Here is a 16,955-nt window from a genome sequence, read left to right as displayed (position 1 = left end):
ATTTAATATTAAAATATTCATAGATCGTTTATTATAAAAACAAAAATTATTTTGTAACTAAAAAATAGTCTGAAGTTCTGTTTATACATACCTCTAATTCAAAGTTTATAAATGACTAATTAGGGCGATGAGAAGAAAAACATATGCAGTTGCCAAGTCTACTTTTATTAACTTGCATTTGACCTAAAAATATAATTTGGTCATTACATATCTTCCATCCCTACAAATATCATTCCAGGCATACTTTTGGTTGCTACAGGTATAGCAGCCCTCTGCTGGTGGTTTCTAAGTTCAGTGAAAAGCCTTATAAGCAGTGACATGTTACAGTCAAAAGATCAAGTGTTATTTTTATACCCCTCTTGTCTTTAAATTCATAAAAAGGCTACCTAAGGAGAATGTGTAAAACAAATCTACAGCTAAACATGATTTAAAGTATTTTTGTTGCAAATATTAATTTCTTAAATGTAAAAGTGTTTAGTACAAAGTGCTGAGCAACAGTAATTAACTTGTTGGAAAGAGGTAGATAGAATGTTTAGAAATGAGATATCCAGTAATAAGTTATTCCAATTATTTAAGTTGGTACTCTTTTAGTTTGTGCTTTTTAGGATTAGAGGGCTTCCAGCAAGCTTATCTTGATGAAATATAACTTGCAAGTCATCCACATTTATTTATATTTAATTGAATTGTGTAATCTTACTCTGCTTTTTCTGTATTTTTGCATATAAAATGTATGATTTGTAATAAATTTTCAAAACAATATTCATATGTCTCTGATGAATAAACTTTAGAATGAAATTCAGATTAATAGAATAAAATAATCATGTCACAGTTTTGAATTTGCATATGATAAGTTGTGCTTGCTCACGAAGCAATCATTTTGTTACTTGTATCTTTTTATGGTTTATCTTTATTATATGAATGCTCATATATTCTTATTAATATTGAAACTGTTCTGGTGAGTTAGATTCTTGTGTACTGAATAGTTATTTTTATTTTATTTGTAAATTTTTCAAATTAAATATGAAGTATTGACAAAAGGGGTAACATTTTCATCTTTTAGGAAAATTAATTGTATGTGAAGAATTTACTGAGAGGATTTAGCTAGTTTTCTACTTTCATTTCATTCAGTCATTTAACACAAGTTTTTATTTTGTTAGCTCATTTTACAAATTAAATTTTTTTGAGTTCTGAGAAATATGGAAAATTTTTAACCTTGTGTGAAAATTAACTATGTTTGAAGAACAAGCTGAGAGAATTAATTTAATCTAGATTTTCTGATTCAGTGCTTTAATATTTTGTTGATTAAAATGTGTTTATTCTGTTGCAGATGTTACCTCTGACAATTTTTTGGGTTTTACCAGACGTGAGGCTAAACTAGCAGAAAGAGTAAGAGAGGTTGAGGCACAGAACCAGCTATTAAGAAGACAACTAAGGTCTGTTTTCTTAACACATTGTGTTTTATTGTTATGATTTTCATTCCACAATTACAATTACCTTTGTGTTTTCATTAGTTTAAATGTAGTCGCAGAACTGTTCTTCTTGAAACACCTTTAACTTGACTGGTTTCCTTTAAACAAGCATTCATTTTATGAGGATAGCCTTTATAAAATTTATAGGTGAATTGATATTTAAAATATTTTTTATTTCATAGACCAACTTTTCTTATTCCTGAAATTTGTGTGAAACTTGTAAGAATTTCATGTGAACAGTATTTTGAAATAACCAAGTGAAAATGTCAGTAATCTTTTTGTAAAAATTATTTTGAAATGTAATTTATGTCATAATATTAGAGTGCAGTTATAATAAAGATTCTTTTGAAAAAGGACAGCTTGAGTATGCAAATTGTAAAATAAGGATTAAAATGTTGCTTAATTTACTAGAAAGTACATGTGGTTAGTATATTTTATCTAAGGCTAATGTTCTGTTTAGTATTTCAGTGAAACAGTTTTTTGTATTAGTATAAAGTCTTTATTTGTATTATAATTAATTTCATTTAAATACTGTTTATTTGATTTTGCTCAGGTTTTTTACTGCTTTAAATACCAACAAAGGTATTTTGGAAATTAAAGTTTCAAATAAATATGTTCTGTTTGTGTTTATGTCAAAGCTCATATCATGTTTTCAAGGAAGTTCTGAGTATTGCTTTAGATTAATCAACAATCTGTAAACTATTATTAAATAAACATTTTGTTACAATATCAGATGTAGGTGGCATAACTTGTTTATTCATAATTTTTCACTTGGTTAACCTGGAATTATCAGGTGGTGTACAATAACTGGGGCTAACAAGACTTATTTTAATTTTTGAAAAAAAACAACAAAAAACCAAAAAACCCTATAAGAGCAGTAATCTACAAGCATAGGACTGACCAAATGTAAACAATAAATTAGTTTATCAATGAACTATCTATAAGTATTAAAATATGTTTCCTGTACAATATGGAAGGAAATTAAAGTATACATAAATGAACACCTTTGTATTTGTTAAGAATAATGTTATGTTTTTTAATTAATGTTTTTTTTATCTGTTAATGTTGTCCTCTTTGAGGATGTTTGGTTGGGAAGAATTAAAAGAATATATTCCTAGACATGTTCAGAAATGTGAGATGGAAATTTTAAATGTTCGTGGAAATGAGTAGAAATTTGTCTGTTAGTCTCTCTAACATAACAGATTTTGCAATTTGTACATTCAGTTGTACAGACATTTCTTGAAGTATCATGATCCATATACTACTATCCAAAAAGTATGTTTCTTATAAGAGGTACCCACAATTTATATCATATTTTAGTGGTCCCAAATACTTCCAGTGTACATAATTACACACATCTTATATGAATTGTGAATGTAGTTACTCTGCTAGAAAACATTCCTTGTGCATTGCTCTTTTAAGTCCCAATTTTAAGTATATATTTTTCATTATGTTAAAACTGTTAATGACCTTTTTATAATGAATATTCTGTGTTCTATGTACAAAATTAGAATAAAGAGTATTCCATTTTCTATGTACAAAATTAATCAGACTTATTTTAATATATGCAGATGGCACACTTGGTCAGCTTGTAGATTACTATTATCATAGATTTTGTATTTTTAATTAAGTTCCATTAACCCCATTTCTTGTATACCACCTGATGATGCAAAGTAAGTCTGGTGAAATATTTTGAATTAAACCATTTACTATGGTTGGGATGTGTATTTCCCAGTTCATTGAGAAATATGCACCCATTAAAATCTACTTTTTCTTTTTTTTCGTTTGTTGTTGTTGTTGGTTTCAGTTCAATATAATATTAACTTAATTCAAACAAAATGCATTTTAGTTTGTTCATCTGGCTCTGGTTTGGGTGAACAGCAGTAATAAGAGTTAATACGATATCCAAGTGTACCATCTGCATATATTAATATAAGTCTGATTAATTTTGTACATAGAATGCAGAATACTGTTCATTATAAATAGGTCATAATCAGTTTTAACATAGTGAAAAAATATGTACTTAAAGTTGGGACTGTCACTGTGGTATTTTTTTTATTCACATTTAATTTGAAATTGTTTTATATATGATATACTCATCATTTTTCTTTATTATACATAGTATTTCTCAGAATCACCTTATGAACTTCATATTTGAAGCACAGCAGAATGGAAGTAATGTTCATTCAGGCAAAGAATCCTTAGGAAATGTTGAAAGACAAAACAATGGAGAAAGGTCATTTGTTTGTGTCAACCCAGAACCTGAAGTGCCAAAATGTGAAGTGATTCATGTATCCATTGTTTGTGCTGGCTACAATTCTAGCAGATCTGTTGTAACTCTAATTAAAAGTATTCTTTTTTATCGAAAAAATCCTCTACACTTTCATTTTATCTCTGATTCAGCAGCTCAACTTATACTACAAACATTGTTTTATACGTGGAATGTTCCGGGGGGTGAGTAAAGTAGATGTATGTTTTTTGTATGTAGAATTATCTTTTTTGTAATAATTTCATGGGCTAGTATCAATTCATACTTGTACAAATTATAAACTCTTCCATAAGCTATATGACAAATGCTTCTTTAAATAACCATTATAAACTTCAATTTGCACAATAATGAACATGCTCTTGAATGTTTGAATTTTAATTCTGATATATAGAAAAGGCATTAGTTGTGATAACTGATAATCATACGTATTGGTTTGACTTTGTAGGATGCATTTGTTTCCTTTATTAGTTGGTGGAAATGCATGTTTTACATGTATACATTGAAATTATATTTCTTGTACTCAGTACTAAGTGTAAAACAATCCAGCATGATTGAATGTTTTAATTTCTTTAGTGTCTGTTTACTCAGTGTAGACCCAGTATGACTAAATATTTTAATTTCTTTAGTATCTGTTTACTCAGTGCAGATTTCGTATAAGAAGGATATGTAATAACTGCTGCCAGTTGTTCATTAAACCCATTAGGGTACAGTACTTGTAGGCCTAGTAGAAGTGCTGTTTATCTGATTAATTTCGTGGTAATTTATCTAATATTTTAAAATTAAAAGTATGATCAATGCTTAAAATGCACAGTAAAATTTTATTTAGCCAATGGCCAAAAATGAAAAGACTACATATTTTGGTAGCTTTGTGCTTTCAGAAGTGCAAAACTGTCAAAACATACAATTTTTAATTTTGTGTATGGGATAAAAAAAACAAACTTAGTGTGCATTTTAAACATTGATTATACTTTCAATTTTAAAATTCATTGCAGGGATTTTCACAATTGAAACTTCTTCACTTGTCTCATAGTTTATTTCTTACGAACCTAAAGACTTGACAGCGTAAATTATATTAACTGAGGTTGATGTCTTGTGTTTGGGAAACACAGCTTCTTAACCTGTTCACTGCAGCTGGGATGAACATTTCATAATTAACTGGGAAATGCATGTCCCAGCCTCATTGAAAGGGTTAACAGGCTTAATTCAATCAAAATGGACTGATCATACATAATTATCATCTGTTTGCAGTTAATAAGAATATACCATCTTTAGTGTAAAAGTAAAATAGAAATAAAAATAAACATTTTAGTTTTGTTCTGAAGATTGAATTTACTTATCTAGAAATTTCTATATTTCATTTAACTGTATATAAAAATTTTCTGCTTTTAGTCTTATCTATGGTTTGTTCCAAATAATTTAAGCCTTAACTAAACTCAGAATTTTGAGAGCAAGCCTTAGACTTGGAGATTAGAATGTGTAAAAATTGTCACATCAAAGTTCAACTAGTAGCTTTTGTCATAATTTCAGCAAGTGAAGTTTTAAAATTGTTTTCATATGAAAAATGGAAACATGATAATATGGTAACTGGATCTAGGAGATTTACTGGATATATCGACTTAATTTGTATAAGATCTTGGCAATGAAAAATTAAAATCATCTGGCACAGTTGGTGCTTTATGCTTATTTTATTACAGATAATTTGTTATTATTCAGTTGTATACCAACATTATCTTGTGTAATGTGTAAAATATAAGTATCCTTTCTAATTTTGTTTCTGTTACCAGTAACATTTAAAAAAATAAAACTATTATGGGTCTTGTACATTGACCCTATGTTGTTTATAATTTAACATAAAAAAAAAACAAAAAACAACCAGAGCTACAGTTACCAATCTCAAATATCTAGGCTTTGAATTACTACATATCCTTATTAGGCACCTTAGATTGTATACTGTGAGCCAGAATTGTATATACAAAAAAATAAAAAAATACTTGATTAATAAATTGATTAACTTGTAGGATTGTAGTTGAAGTAAGAGAAATTCATAATAAGTGTTTGTGTTGTTTAGTTCATGTGCACAAAAAAGAACTGAGGAGCAGATTATTTTGTAATAATGACCTAACTTGATGACACAATGAGGTAGAATCTCTCTCCCTCTTTTTAAAAAAAAATAAAACTTTGGACTCTGATAGAACTATTGCACAAATAAATATTTTTCTTGTTTTTTATACATATCTAAGTTTATATGATGCAGAATTTTTTTTATACCAGACTACATCAAAAGACACTTTATTATACTTCTAAATGTTTTGACTACAAAAGGTTTAATGTTAGTTTAATGACTTAAGCAAACTTACATGCAAATTTAAAATGTTCTTTGTGTGTGATTATGTAAGGGAGATCAAGTGAATGGTTTCAACTTCTGTAGATTATTAACTATGTTAAAACGTATATTGGAAAAAAGTTTGGATGGTTTTTCATTTGTGTAAATTAAAATATATCAGATATATTAGTATTGACATTTTAAGAGACTTTAATGTTAGATATACACAACTATTTCAATTTAAGTCTGATACAAGTGTTAAATTTAGCTGTTTTTAGAAGCAGTAGTTTATCACAGGTTTGTTTATGTAGCTGTGTATGAATCATTGACTGTATAATTCAGTTGTTGTATTATTGCCTAACAGTACTTGAACCTTCTAAGTTTCTCATTGTTTTGATTGAGTATTGTTTCATTATAATATGTTATTGTGCATAGAATGCCGCAAGTCATAGTTGAAATGTAAATATGTGTCCGAAATGTAGTTCGAGTGATATATAGTATTGTAGTAATAAGAGTTGGTTAGATCTGGACTGCGTGCTTGTGAGTTTAGCCATAAAGAACTTGTAGTAGTAATTTTTTAAAGCAAAATTATCTCAGTTGTATTGTAATAATAGAGAAGTAGAGAATAGAGAAGAAGTAAGTTGTCAATTATGTTCTAAAGTCACTGAACCATCCTTTGTGGGCTTTGACAAAAAAGACAATTAAAACTCTGATTACATGTGTACCAACCAACAGTTTAAGGAGCATTTGGATGTATGTTTGAATTGTTTTAATATATTTTAAAACAAATGGACTGTATTCTTTTTATTTATTGCTGAAATATATTGCCATCAAGTTAGACACTCATTGTAAAGAATCTAGTCCATGCACATAAAAACCTGACAGATAACATGGTACTTCTTATTTGAAAGATTATTTATGTACATAACTGTCTAAAATTCATTATTCCCTCTTATATCATTTTTTTATCTCTTGCTGTTTCTAATGTCAGTTGTCAGGTTAAATGGTCTTGTTTAAAGGATGTACACATAGTTTTGTTCCAGCTTGTTTAAAGTTTTAACACCTCATTTGTGACACGAGTTTCCAAACCCCAAGTTGTTTAATTTTCTACTCAACTCCAGTCTGGGAGAAATAAAAAAAAAAAAAAAAGTGAAGTTACATTAATTATATCTGTTTGTTCAGTGTGGAAGCTGCTTGAAAACAAACCTCTGTTAATCTCCTTCAGTAACTAGCTTATTTTTCTAGTGAAAACCACACATTTCATTAATGTGATGTATAGCAGGATCAGAATGTTTTTTGTACCTATAAATATAGGATGGCCTCAAAATAATGACTGTGTGAAAAATGTAACTTATTTTCTTCTCTTTGTATTATGTAAATAAATATTTGAACTGCAAAGGAAAGTGTGGCATACCAACTTCATTAGATTTGTATTTACGTGTTATCTGGTTAGAGATTGCTGTTAGGGAATAAGTGTTCTAGAGTAATGTTACTTTTGGGTCACTGTTACTAATCAGTCTTGTTTTCAGTGATTTGTTTGCTTGTTGAAAATATTCATATATTTCTGTTTATGTAGTTCTGATATAAATTTGTTTGTGAATAGGCATTCTTAGTTATGTATCGCCATTCTTGTTTTGTTTTTCTCCAACTAGTGGATGTCAGTTTCTATCTGGCTGACAATGTACAAGGAGAGGTGTCATGGGTTCCCAACAAACATTATTCTGGAGTATATGGTCTGATGAAGTTGGTTTTAACAAAAGCTTTACCTGATGTTTTAGAGAAGGTAGCGTACACCATATGTATTAGTAAATGCATATTTGTATTATTTTGAAAAGAAGTGACCAGGATTGTTTTGTGCAATTGATTTCCTTCATAGTTTAAATTACCAATAAGATTTTCTATGCAAAATAATACAAAAAAAGTATTATGTATGACAATTTCAAATATGCTGAAATTTGTTAGATTGTAATTTAGATATAGAAGTGAAATCTCTATGTATCCAGTTTGTGGTACTTGCCAGTGAAGACTGATACACAGTTTTGTTTAACACAAATATACTTTAATATAAAAATAATAGAACAATTTAAAGTAACTTATTACTAATAATTTGTATACAAACGTTTTACAAACAATATTGAGACATCTGTCTGGTCCGAACTACCTTGATACCTTATTGAGGATTCACGATAAACAAGTTCATTTGGACTTGATGTAGGTATAATTCACTTAGCTAGCTCTCTGTTATCTCTATGTTATTTTTCCCTCACTTGACACATGTCGAGTTATTCCATTGCTGAAGTTATGTTTTTGCTCAAGTTGAACAGTTTAAATTTGTTCAAAATCTATAAATGTTCCTGGTCAACTATCTGAAATTTCTGATTAAGTATTACTCACAGTTACAACTTATGAGTTTTATGATATACCAGCTGCATCAAACCAATAATACATACTGTCTTTTGGTGTGCCATGGCTATTATAGTTATAGCTGTGAGGAAATTTTCTTTAAACTTTAGTTTATGCAACAATATTGACAATGCATCAGTGTTTACATAGATATTGTTGATTCTTGCATTTGAGAATTTTCTGCAATTTTAGCAAATAGGCAGGTGTTTTGCAATACAGATTTAACAATGTAAATTATGTACATTTCTAAATATAAATTTAACTTAAACATCAATATTAAAACAGATATATGATAGTATGTTCATTGTAACTGATGTATTCTTAAAAGATACTGCTCTGAGCAGTAATGTTTTTTCTAACTCAGTTTCAGAGAAACCACCATGATAATAATTAACCATCTGGACAGTTGTGAGAAATTTGCTGATTTAGAAAATTTTATGACAATCATTCATGTTTACATAATAATTTTAGATATTTTTGTTTATTGTTTCAGATTATTGTTTTAGATACAGATGTCACTTTTGCTACAGATATTGCAGAACTTTGGAGGATTTTCCACAAATTCACTTCAAAACAAGTAAGTTATGTATGTTATTTTATACATTATTAATGGAATGTAGTATATTTAATGCCATGTAGTTCTGTTTTACATTAAAGATGGGTTTTGTTCTTACTGCATAAAATGCTTAAATGCCCAAGTACCTAAAATGAAGAATGTATCTTAGTGTCTGACAACAAGCAAAAAACATAAATGGTGCTGAAGCATGACTAAATATTTCTCCTTAGGATTTTTTACAGTGTTGTGCAAAAGTGTTAGGACAAGATAATATTTTGTCATTATATACATTTTATGTGGTTAATTTTTCCACACCATTATTGAATGTAAATTTCAACAATATGGTAATGCTTCACTGATCCATCTTGACAACTGAATGAGCCAGGGTGAGAATACTTATTCTTCCTCAATGCTCCCAAAACACTATAAAGTACATCCTAGGTCATGAGACTAAGACAGGTAGATTTGAAAATAGGAAAGGAAGAGGCAGAACACCTAAACTCAATGGTACTGATGTTAAGTATATTCGTTTATGCAGCTTTTGGAATGGAAGGAAGACTGCATGAGATAAATGACCACCTTTCTTCTTGCCAGATGGTGAAAGACACCTCAGTGCATAGCACCTACCATGAAGAATGGAGGAGGCAGCAAAGTTGGTTTGGAGATGTTTTTCTGTTGAGGTGACAGGAGATATTTGTAAAACAGATGGAATAATGTATCAGCACAATTACTATCAAATACTGTTTGTCTTGCTTTATTCAGTGATTTGCATATTATTGGTTAAGGATTCTATTACCAAGAAGATAATACCCCAAAATGCTCACCCAACCTATGCAGAAATTACTTAGCATATAAAGAAGCTGCTGGATTCATTCAAATGATGCTATGGCCCCCACAGAGCCCTGATCTCAACCCAGATCTGGGATTTGATAGATATAAAACTTGACAAATCAAAAGACACTTCCAAAAAAATGTGAGAGTGTATTAGAGTCATTTGGAGTAAAATCACAAAGCACACTTTGATTAAATATGTTGCAACAGTTACTAAAAGACTGTCTGCAGTTACTAAAGCAAAAGAGAACATAAAATATTAACTGGGTTTCTGTTGTACTAAATTATGAAGATTAATAAACTTTTGATATTTAACTTGTGATTTACCTTTCATTGTTCTTTGAAAGTAGCCTGAAAACTGATTTTTGATTTTATTCTAATATTTTTACATATTACTGTATGCAACATTTTTTTTAATTATCTGATAAAATGGTTATATATGCTATTTTGTATTTAGTATATAAAAGTAAACATGTAATTGGTAATTAATACTATTATTATGAACTGTTTTTGTAATATAATAAATGTTTGTTTCAACATTTGTTCCTACTTTAATTAATATAAAAATTGTTTTTCCCAGGCCATTGGCTTAGTTGAAAACCAAAGTGATTGGTATTTAGGGAAACTGTGGAAAAATCATCGGCCATGGCCTGCTCTGGTAATTGAATTTTTCTGTGGTTTTCATTCTTGAATATCAAGTGTTTATATAGTAGAACATTGAATTTTAAGCTATGAAATGATTAAGTTCATAAGATTTTAGGCTGGGCCACTGTTAATGCTTCTGTATAAACACTTTAGTATAGTTGTACAAGATTTCCAATTTCTCTTGTAGATGTATTCCAGAACTAACTTAGCTATTAATTTATTGACAGTGACTGCTGTAAATGTATGGAAATTTTGCAAGCTGTATACTATGTCATACTTGCATTAAACTGTCAGAGGTGGACTGTACCTTATACTGTGAACCAGTAGTTATTGGGTTAATAATGTTTCTTATTTGTTTAAAAAAAGAGATTAATGCATGAAACTTATTCTGGCATTTCACTTGTAAGTGATGTAATAGGTGTTATTTAAATATTTTTGTGTTCTTAAATTTAGCTTTAATGCACTGGAAGCAATAGTAAGTAACCAGAATGTTATGTAACTGTTCTTTACATGAAACACATTGCAAACATGAATTGAAAACATTCACAAGACACAATTGACATTGTTATAGCAAGCCTAAATCCAACTGTTGGCAACAGTTGTTTTATTTGCTTCTTAATTTAAATTTTGAACTACAGTTACTGCTTGATAAACTACCCAGCAACTTGTGGGGGAAAAAACGTTTTTAAAATTAAATTTCTGTCTATATATACAGGGTGCTTGGAAAGTCACTGTGCACTTATATATGTATATGATTACAAAACTGCACAGCGACTTTCCGAACACCCTGTATTTAGTTTTGATTTTGAAAGTTGTTAAACCTGAAAATAAAATTTTCTGTTAAGTAGTAACTGCATACATTAAAATTATGAAGTAGGTAAGCCCTCATGTCTTAAATGTGATTGATTCACAATTGAATATTTGTTCCCCTCGATGTGGATTCCTTTACGTGGTGAGGGGACCTCTCAGAGAAGGTTCTGTTCTTACAGTTTACCTCCTCTGGGATCTAAACATCCACCTGTGTGTTTGCTGTGCATGGTAACCTGTGAAGGGGAAGAGAGAATCCTGGTGGTTGAGGGGTTCAACTCCAACTGGGTGTTGTGGACATAGTGTCTGACACTGGTGTTCAGGTATAGTGCTCAAGAAACACTGGCATCGCTGCAGTGCCCTTAAGGTACTGTAGTGCATCCCCGTATAGGGCTCTATGGTGTGTGGGCACCAAAAATTTTCTATTTATTATGGATACTCCTATAACAAAAAAATAACACAACTTCAAACCATAGAGAAAAACCCGACGACTGGAAAACGACCACACATTGATGAATCTGTATAGCCTAACTCACCATTTAAATCTGTTCCACAATTCCTCAATTTGGATTCCTTAAGTGACAAACCTCTAGGGCAGATGTCCCCATTTTTTATTCAGAAGAGCTTGCTGACTCCCCTAAATTGGTAAAAAGCTACGTTTGGGAGACATCTTAGTGGAAACATTTTATCACAGCATTCCAAATCCCTACTGACATCAAAGGCCTTGGGGTCATACCCATTGAAATTACTCTTCAGTCGACTTTGAATACTTCCAGAGGAGTCGTATTTGAAAGAGATTTAAGGACTGTCCCTGAATTGGAGATCCTCGCAGCCAAGGTGTCACAACAGTATGCCAAATCTTTACTCGAAAAGATGGAATTCTGGAACCAACAAATGTTCTAATACTAACATTTACAGTACCATATTCTCCCACCACAATAAAGCAGAATATCTTAATTGTAAGGTGCGACCTTATATTCCAAATCCTGTACTATGTTTCCATTGTCAACGATTTGGTCATTCAAAACAATCTTGCTATGGTTCTTTGACCTGTGGCTGTTGTGGTGGTAAAGACCATAATGCCACCAAATGCCAACTCGAACCACATTGTATAAACTATAATGGTACGCATCCTCCTTATTTTACCTTTTTCTACCTAAATGGGTAGAAGAAAAAAAGTACAACATCTCAAGATAGTTAATAATTTCACTTACACAGAGGCTCAAAAATTATTATTACCTATTCTGTCCAGAACTTATGCTGCTGTAACCCATTCTATTAGTACAGTAGGAGTCCAAACAGACCTTACTCTATCCCCTACACAATCTTCACCAACAAATCTTAATGAAACACTTCCCAAAATTAACTCAGTTCACGAATCAGTATCTCCTTCCATCTCTGTCCTGACCACACCTTCCAGTCATTGCCAAACTTCACCTTCTTCAAGTCAAGATGTGTCCATGGGATCTCCCTCTCTTGACACCCCAAAAATTAAACCAGTTGTCCATGCCCTTAATCATTAGTACATGTACCGATAAATTCAGACCTGACCATTCGAGCTAGAGCAGGATCCATAGAGGGCGATAGACCCACATCCAATAAAGAAAAAAAAAGTGGTTGTAAGTAGAAGGACTCTTTAACGTCTTTTCCTCTGAAATAATTACACATGGCCACACAATAATCCAATTGAATTGTCGAGGTTTCCAATCAAATATGACTGACATCAAGATCTGATTGACTTTTATCATCCCATATGTCTTTTTTTGCAGGAAACATTTCTACAGCTCACAAATAGTTACTATCCAACACTATTCATTATACCAGAACGACAGACTATGTGTAGGATGGGGACATGGAGGAGTAGCATTGCTGGTTGATGAGCATGTGCCCACCCTGTTCCTGTAATTAACCACACCCTTGGAGGCTGTAGCCATCCATTTCTCCTTGGGTTGTACCATCACTATTTGCTTTATATACCTTATACCTGAAACACATTATAATCAGTCAGTCCTTGATACCATCATTGAGCAACTGTCAACCCCCTTTTTAATCTTGGGAGATTTCAATGGGCATAATCCCCTCTAGGGTGGCTTCCATATTGATATGAGAGGGTGCGCCATAGAGCATATGCTCCTGAACCACAACCTGGCTGTATTCAATACTGGCTCTTACACATATTTTCATGCACCCAGTCAGTCATTTACAGCGATGGATTTTTCTGTCTGTTCTCCTTTGCTGCTCATTCACTTTTCCTGGGAGATTGACATCAATCCATGATGTAGTGATCATTTTCCTATCATCTTACAAGAAATTGGCTGTGATTAGTACCACCTGACCAATGTACCTCGGTGGAAGTTGGTCCAGGCCAACTGACCTTCTTTCACTACTCTCTCAGAACTTGATCCTGCCATCTTATGCAAATCATCCATGGATGATTGTTTAGCAACAGTAACCAACAATATTATACAAACTGCTACTTGATGCATCCCTAAAACCTCGACATGTTCTCCACGGCATCCCCGCCCTTGGTGGAATTCTACCTCTTCTATAGCACGAAAAACTCAGAAACATGTTTGGGATAAATTTCAAAGATTCCCCACCCTCTCAAACTGCATTGCATTTCAACAAGCCTGTGCACACGCTCAGCAAGTTAGATGTCATAGCCAGAAGGAGTCTTGGATTAAATACACCTCTAGCATTTTTTCAACCACCAGCACAAAAGTTATATGGGATAAGATCCAGAGGGTGAGTGGAAGATATACTTTTGCCCCCCTCTCTATCTTAATATCTGATGGCCACAAAGTTGCAGATGCACAGAGCATTGCCAGTACTTTTGAGGACTTCTTCTCTTGTGTATCTAGCTCTTTGAACTTATCCCCTTCCTTTTCAACCATTAAAACACAGTAGAGCATCTGCCTCTTTCCTTTTCAACTGACCATTCCTATGACCATAATCTCCATCTTACACTGATGGAACTCAAACTTCCAATTCATAGGTCTGGCAATACGTTAGTCAGACCTGATAATATACATTATGAGATGTTATGCCACCTTTCCCAGAACTCTCTTACTATTCTTCTGGCTGTCTTTAATTGGATATGGCAGGAAAATGTCTATCCAGATGCTTGGTGACAAGCTATCATACTCCCTATTCTGAAACCTGGGAAGGATCCAATGATTCCTTCGAATTACCATCCAACTGCTTTGACAAGTTGTTTCAGTAAGATCTTATAGAGGGTAATTAATGCCAGTCTCATTTGGTTTCTTGAATCAAACAACCTCTTCTCACCTACTTAGTGTGGGTTCTGAAGACAACACTCTATGATAGACCACTTAATTCACCTTGAAACATCAATCAGAGGAGCCTTTTTAAGGCGACAACATCTTGACACTGTTTGTTTGTTTTTTTTTTAAGAAAAGGCTTAAGATACAACATGGAAATATGATATCTTACGAGATGTTCACTTGTATGGATTGTGTGGCAACTTACCCATTTTCATCAAGCAATTCTTATTGAAGCAGTGATTCCAAGTCCATGTCAGCTCAACACTTTCTCATTTTTTCCCACAGGAACTTGGAGTCCCTCGGGGCTGTATTCTGAGTGTCACACTTTTCATTATAAAGATAAATGCCATCAGTGATCAGCTACCCCCTACAGTTGCAAACTGTCTTTTTGTTAATGACTTTCACATCTCATGTCAGTCATCAAACGCGAGGTTTATTGAACGGCAGCTACAAATTGTAATCAATCAGATACTGAAGTGGACCATGGCAAATGGTTTTAAACTTTCACTCTCTAAAACCGTTTGTATACATTTCTGCTGCAAACTGGGAATCCACCCAGAACCAGAACTTCGTCTTGATGATGTTGTACTTCTTGTCGTCCCTGATGCAAAGTTCTTAGGTCTTGTATTTGATTGTAAATTAAATTTTATATTGTATATTAAGCAACTTCGTATCAAATGTTTAAAAGCATTGAACATTCTCCATGTCCTCTCTTCTACTTTATGTGGAGCTCAAAATTTATCATGCCCTCGTTTGATCCAAACATGACTATGGATCTGTGGTTTATGGTTCTTCCAGAACCTCAGCACTAAAAATGTTGGATCCTGTCCATCACCAGGGGCTTTGGCTTTGCATTGGCACTTTTCATACTTCTCCCGTGTAAAGTCTGTACGTGGAATTTCATCAACCCCTTCTATATATTCGCCGTTTGCAACTGTCTCTTATGTATGCTTCCAAACTTCGATCCTGACCACAGCATTCTACCTGGAGTTGTGTTCTCCAACCACAATGGACCACACTTTTTAATAACAGAAAATTTTCCATTGTTCCTTTTAGTCTCCGTATCCAGGCACAATTAGAAGAATTGGATTTATCCTTGAATAACATTGCAGTTGTTTCAAATCAGCCTATTCCACCATAGCAAATTACTGTCCCCAATTGTAACCTATCTTTGAGTAATGTGAGGAAAACAGATACACCCAATTGGAAATATCACTCTTTCTTTGCTGAATATCTTTCATATGATCCATCCATTCCTATATATATACAGATGCTTCCAAATCAGGTGACTCAGTGGGCTCTGCCTTGGTTTGTGACAGTTCAATTGTGGCACACAGACTCCCCCCTACAGTTTCTGTTTTCACTGCCAAATTGTATGCTATCTCTCTTGCCCTAAATCATATTGAACTAATGCAATATACAAACTGTACAATATCTACGGACTCACAAGCTGTCTGTTGGCCCTGGAATCACTCCATGATAGTCACCATCCTCTTCTCATCAATATCGAAAACAAACTGGCCCATCTTTCTCTTTCATCTGTCTCCATCCAATTCTTTTGGATACCATGTCATGTTGGTGTTTGTGGTAATGAGCTTGCAGACAGAGCAGCAAAGTCTGTCTGTTCTGGACCTATCATCCCAGTACCCATTCCATACATGGACTATGGTCCAGTTGTCAAATCCAGACTGTACACCAGATGGCAGGCAACCTGGAATGAGCAACACAATAACAAGCTTTTTCAAAGTTTTCTTGTGTAGTTTTTGTTATTTAATTTAGAAAACTATTATAATAATATTCAGTTATTGTCTATCCTGAAAAATGTGCATATCTTACTATCTTAAGTGCATGTGCACTTCATTTCAGGGGGTGTAAATATACTTTAGTAGATATTTTGTACCACATATTAAAAACTTATCAAAATACTTAAAAAGGTTTACTGTTAGGTCAGAATAACATTAATCATGGATAGTTTTAAGTATGGCAAATTTGATGACAAGGAATCCACTGTAAACTGCTTGTACCTACTGATGGCATAATTTTGATGAAACATTGTACATTTACAGTAGTTTTTCTTCATTTACCCATTCAAATAATTTTAGGACTTTTAAGTATGGTAAAGTTTAACCCTAGTAAAATTAAGGGAAAAAATATACAGAAGTTACATTGTTAATTGATCTCCATGTGTTAGGCCTAAGATAAGTGACCTCATAGATTTGGTATCTGTGTTTAGAATTATTTTGCATTATTCTAGAAATCCTTTGTTTGAAGACATACTGTTGGAATAAATCTAGTGATTTAGCTGCATTTTGCAGGTCTTTGCTAGCACACACACACACACACACATTGTGGCTGTATTACAAAATTA

The 16,955-nt window shown here is 32.4% G+C and overlaps 1 protein-coding gene across 19 annotated transcripts in view; it reads left to right on the top strand.

The window, feature by feature from the left end:
• Positions 1 to 16,955, top strand: part of LOC143235028 (xylosyl- and glucuronyltransferase LARGE2s-like) — a 98,365-nt gene that overhangs the window by 44,233 nt on the left and 37,177 nt on the right. For all 19 annotated transcript variants that reach the window (XM_076472748.1, XM_076472761.1, XM_076472755.1 and 16 more), the window contains 5 exons: positions 1,328 to 1,433; positions 3,592 to 3,923; positions 7,714 to 7,844; positions 8,958 to 9,041; positions 10,432 to 10,509. In XM_076472748.1, coding sequence (XP_076328863.1) covers positions 1,328 to 1,433; positions 3,592 to 3,923; positions 7,714 to 7,844; positions 8,958 to 9,041; positions 10,432 to 10,509 — 731 coding nt within the window. The remainder of the gene's footprint in view (positions 1 to 1,327; positions 1,434 to 3,591; positions 3,924 to 7,713; positions 7,845 to 8,957; positions 9,042 to 10,431; positions 10,510 to 16,955) is intronic.

Source organism: Tachypleus tridentatus, chromosome 12 (genome assembly GCF_004210375.1).
Source record: "Tachypleus tridentatus isolate NWPU-2018 chromosome 12, ASM421037v1, whole genome shotgun sequence".
Classification (NCBI taxonomy): Eukaryota; Metazoa; Arthropoda; class Merostomata; order Xiphosura; family Limulidae; genus Tachypleus; species Tachypleus tridentatus.
The sequence above is the reverse complement of the archived record's forward strand: the minus strand, read 5'-3'. Positions and strand labels throughout refer to the sequence as shown.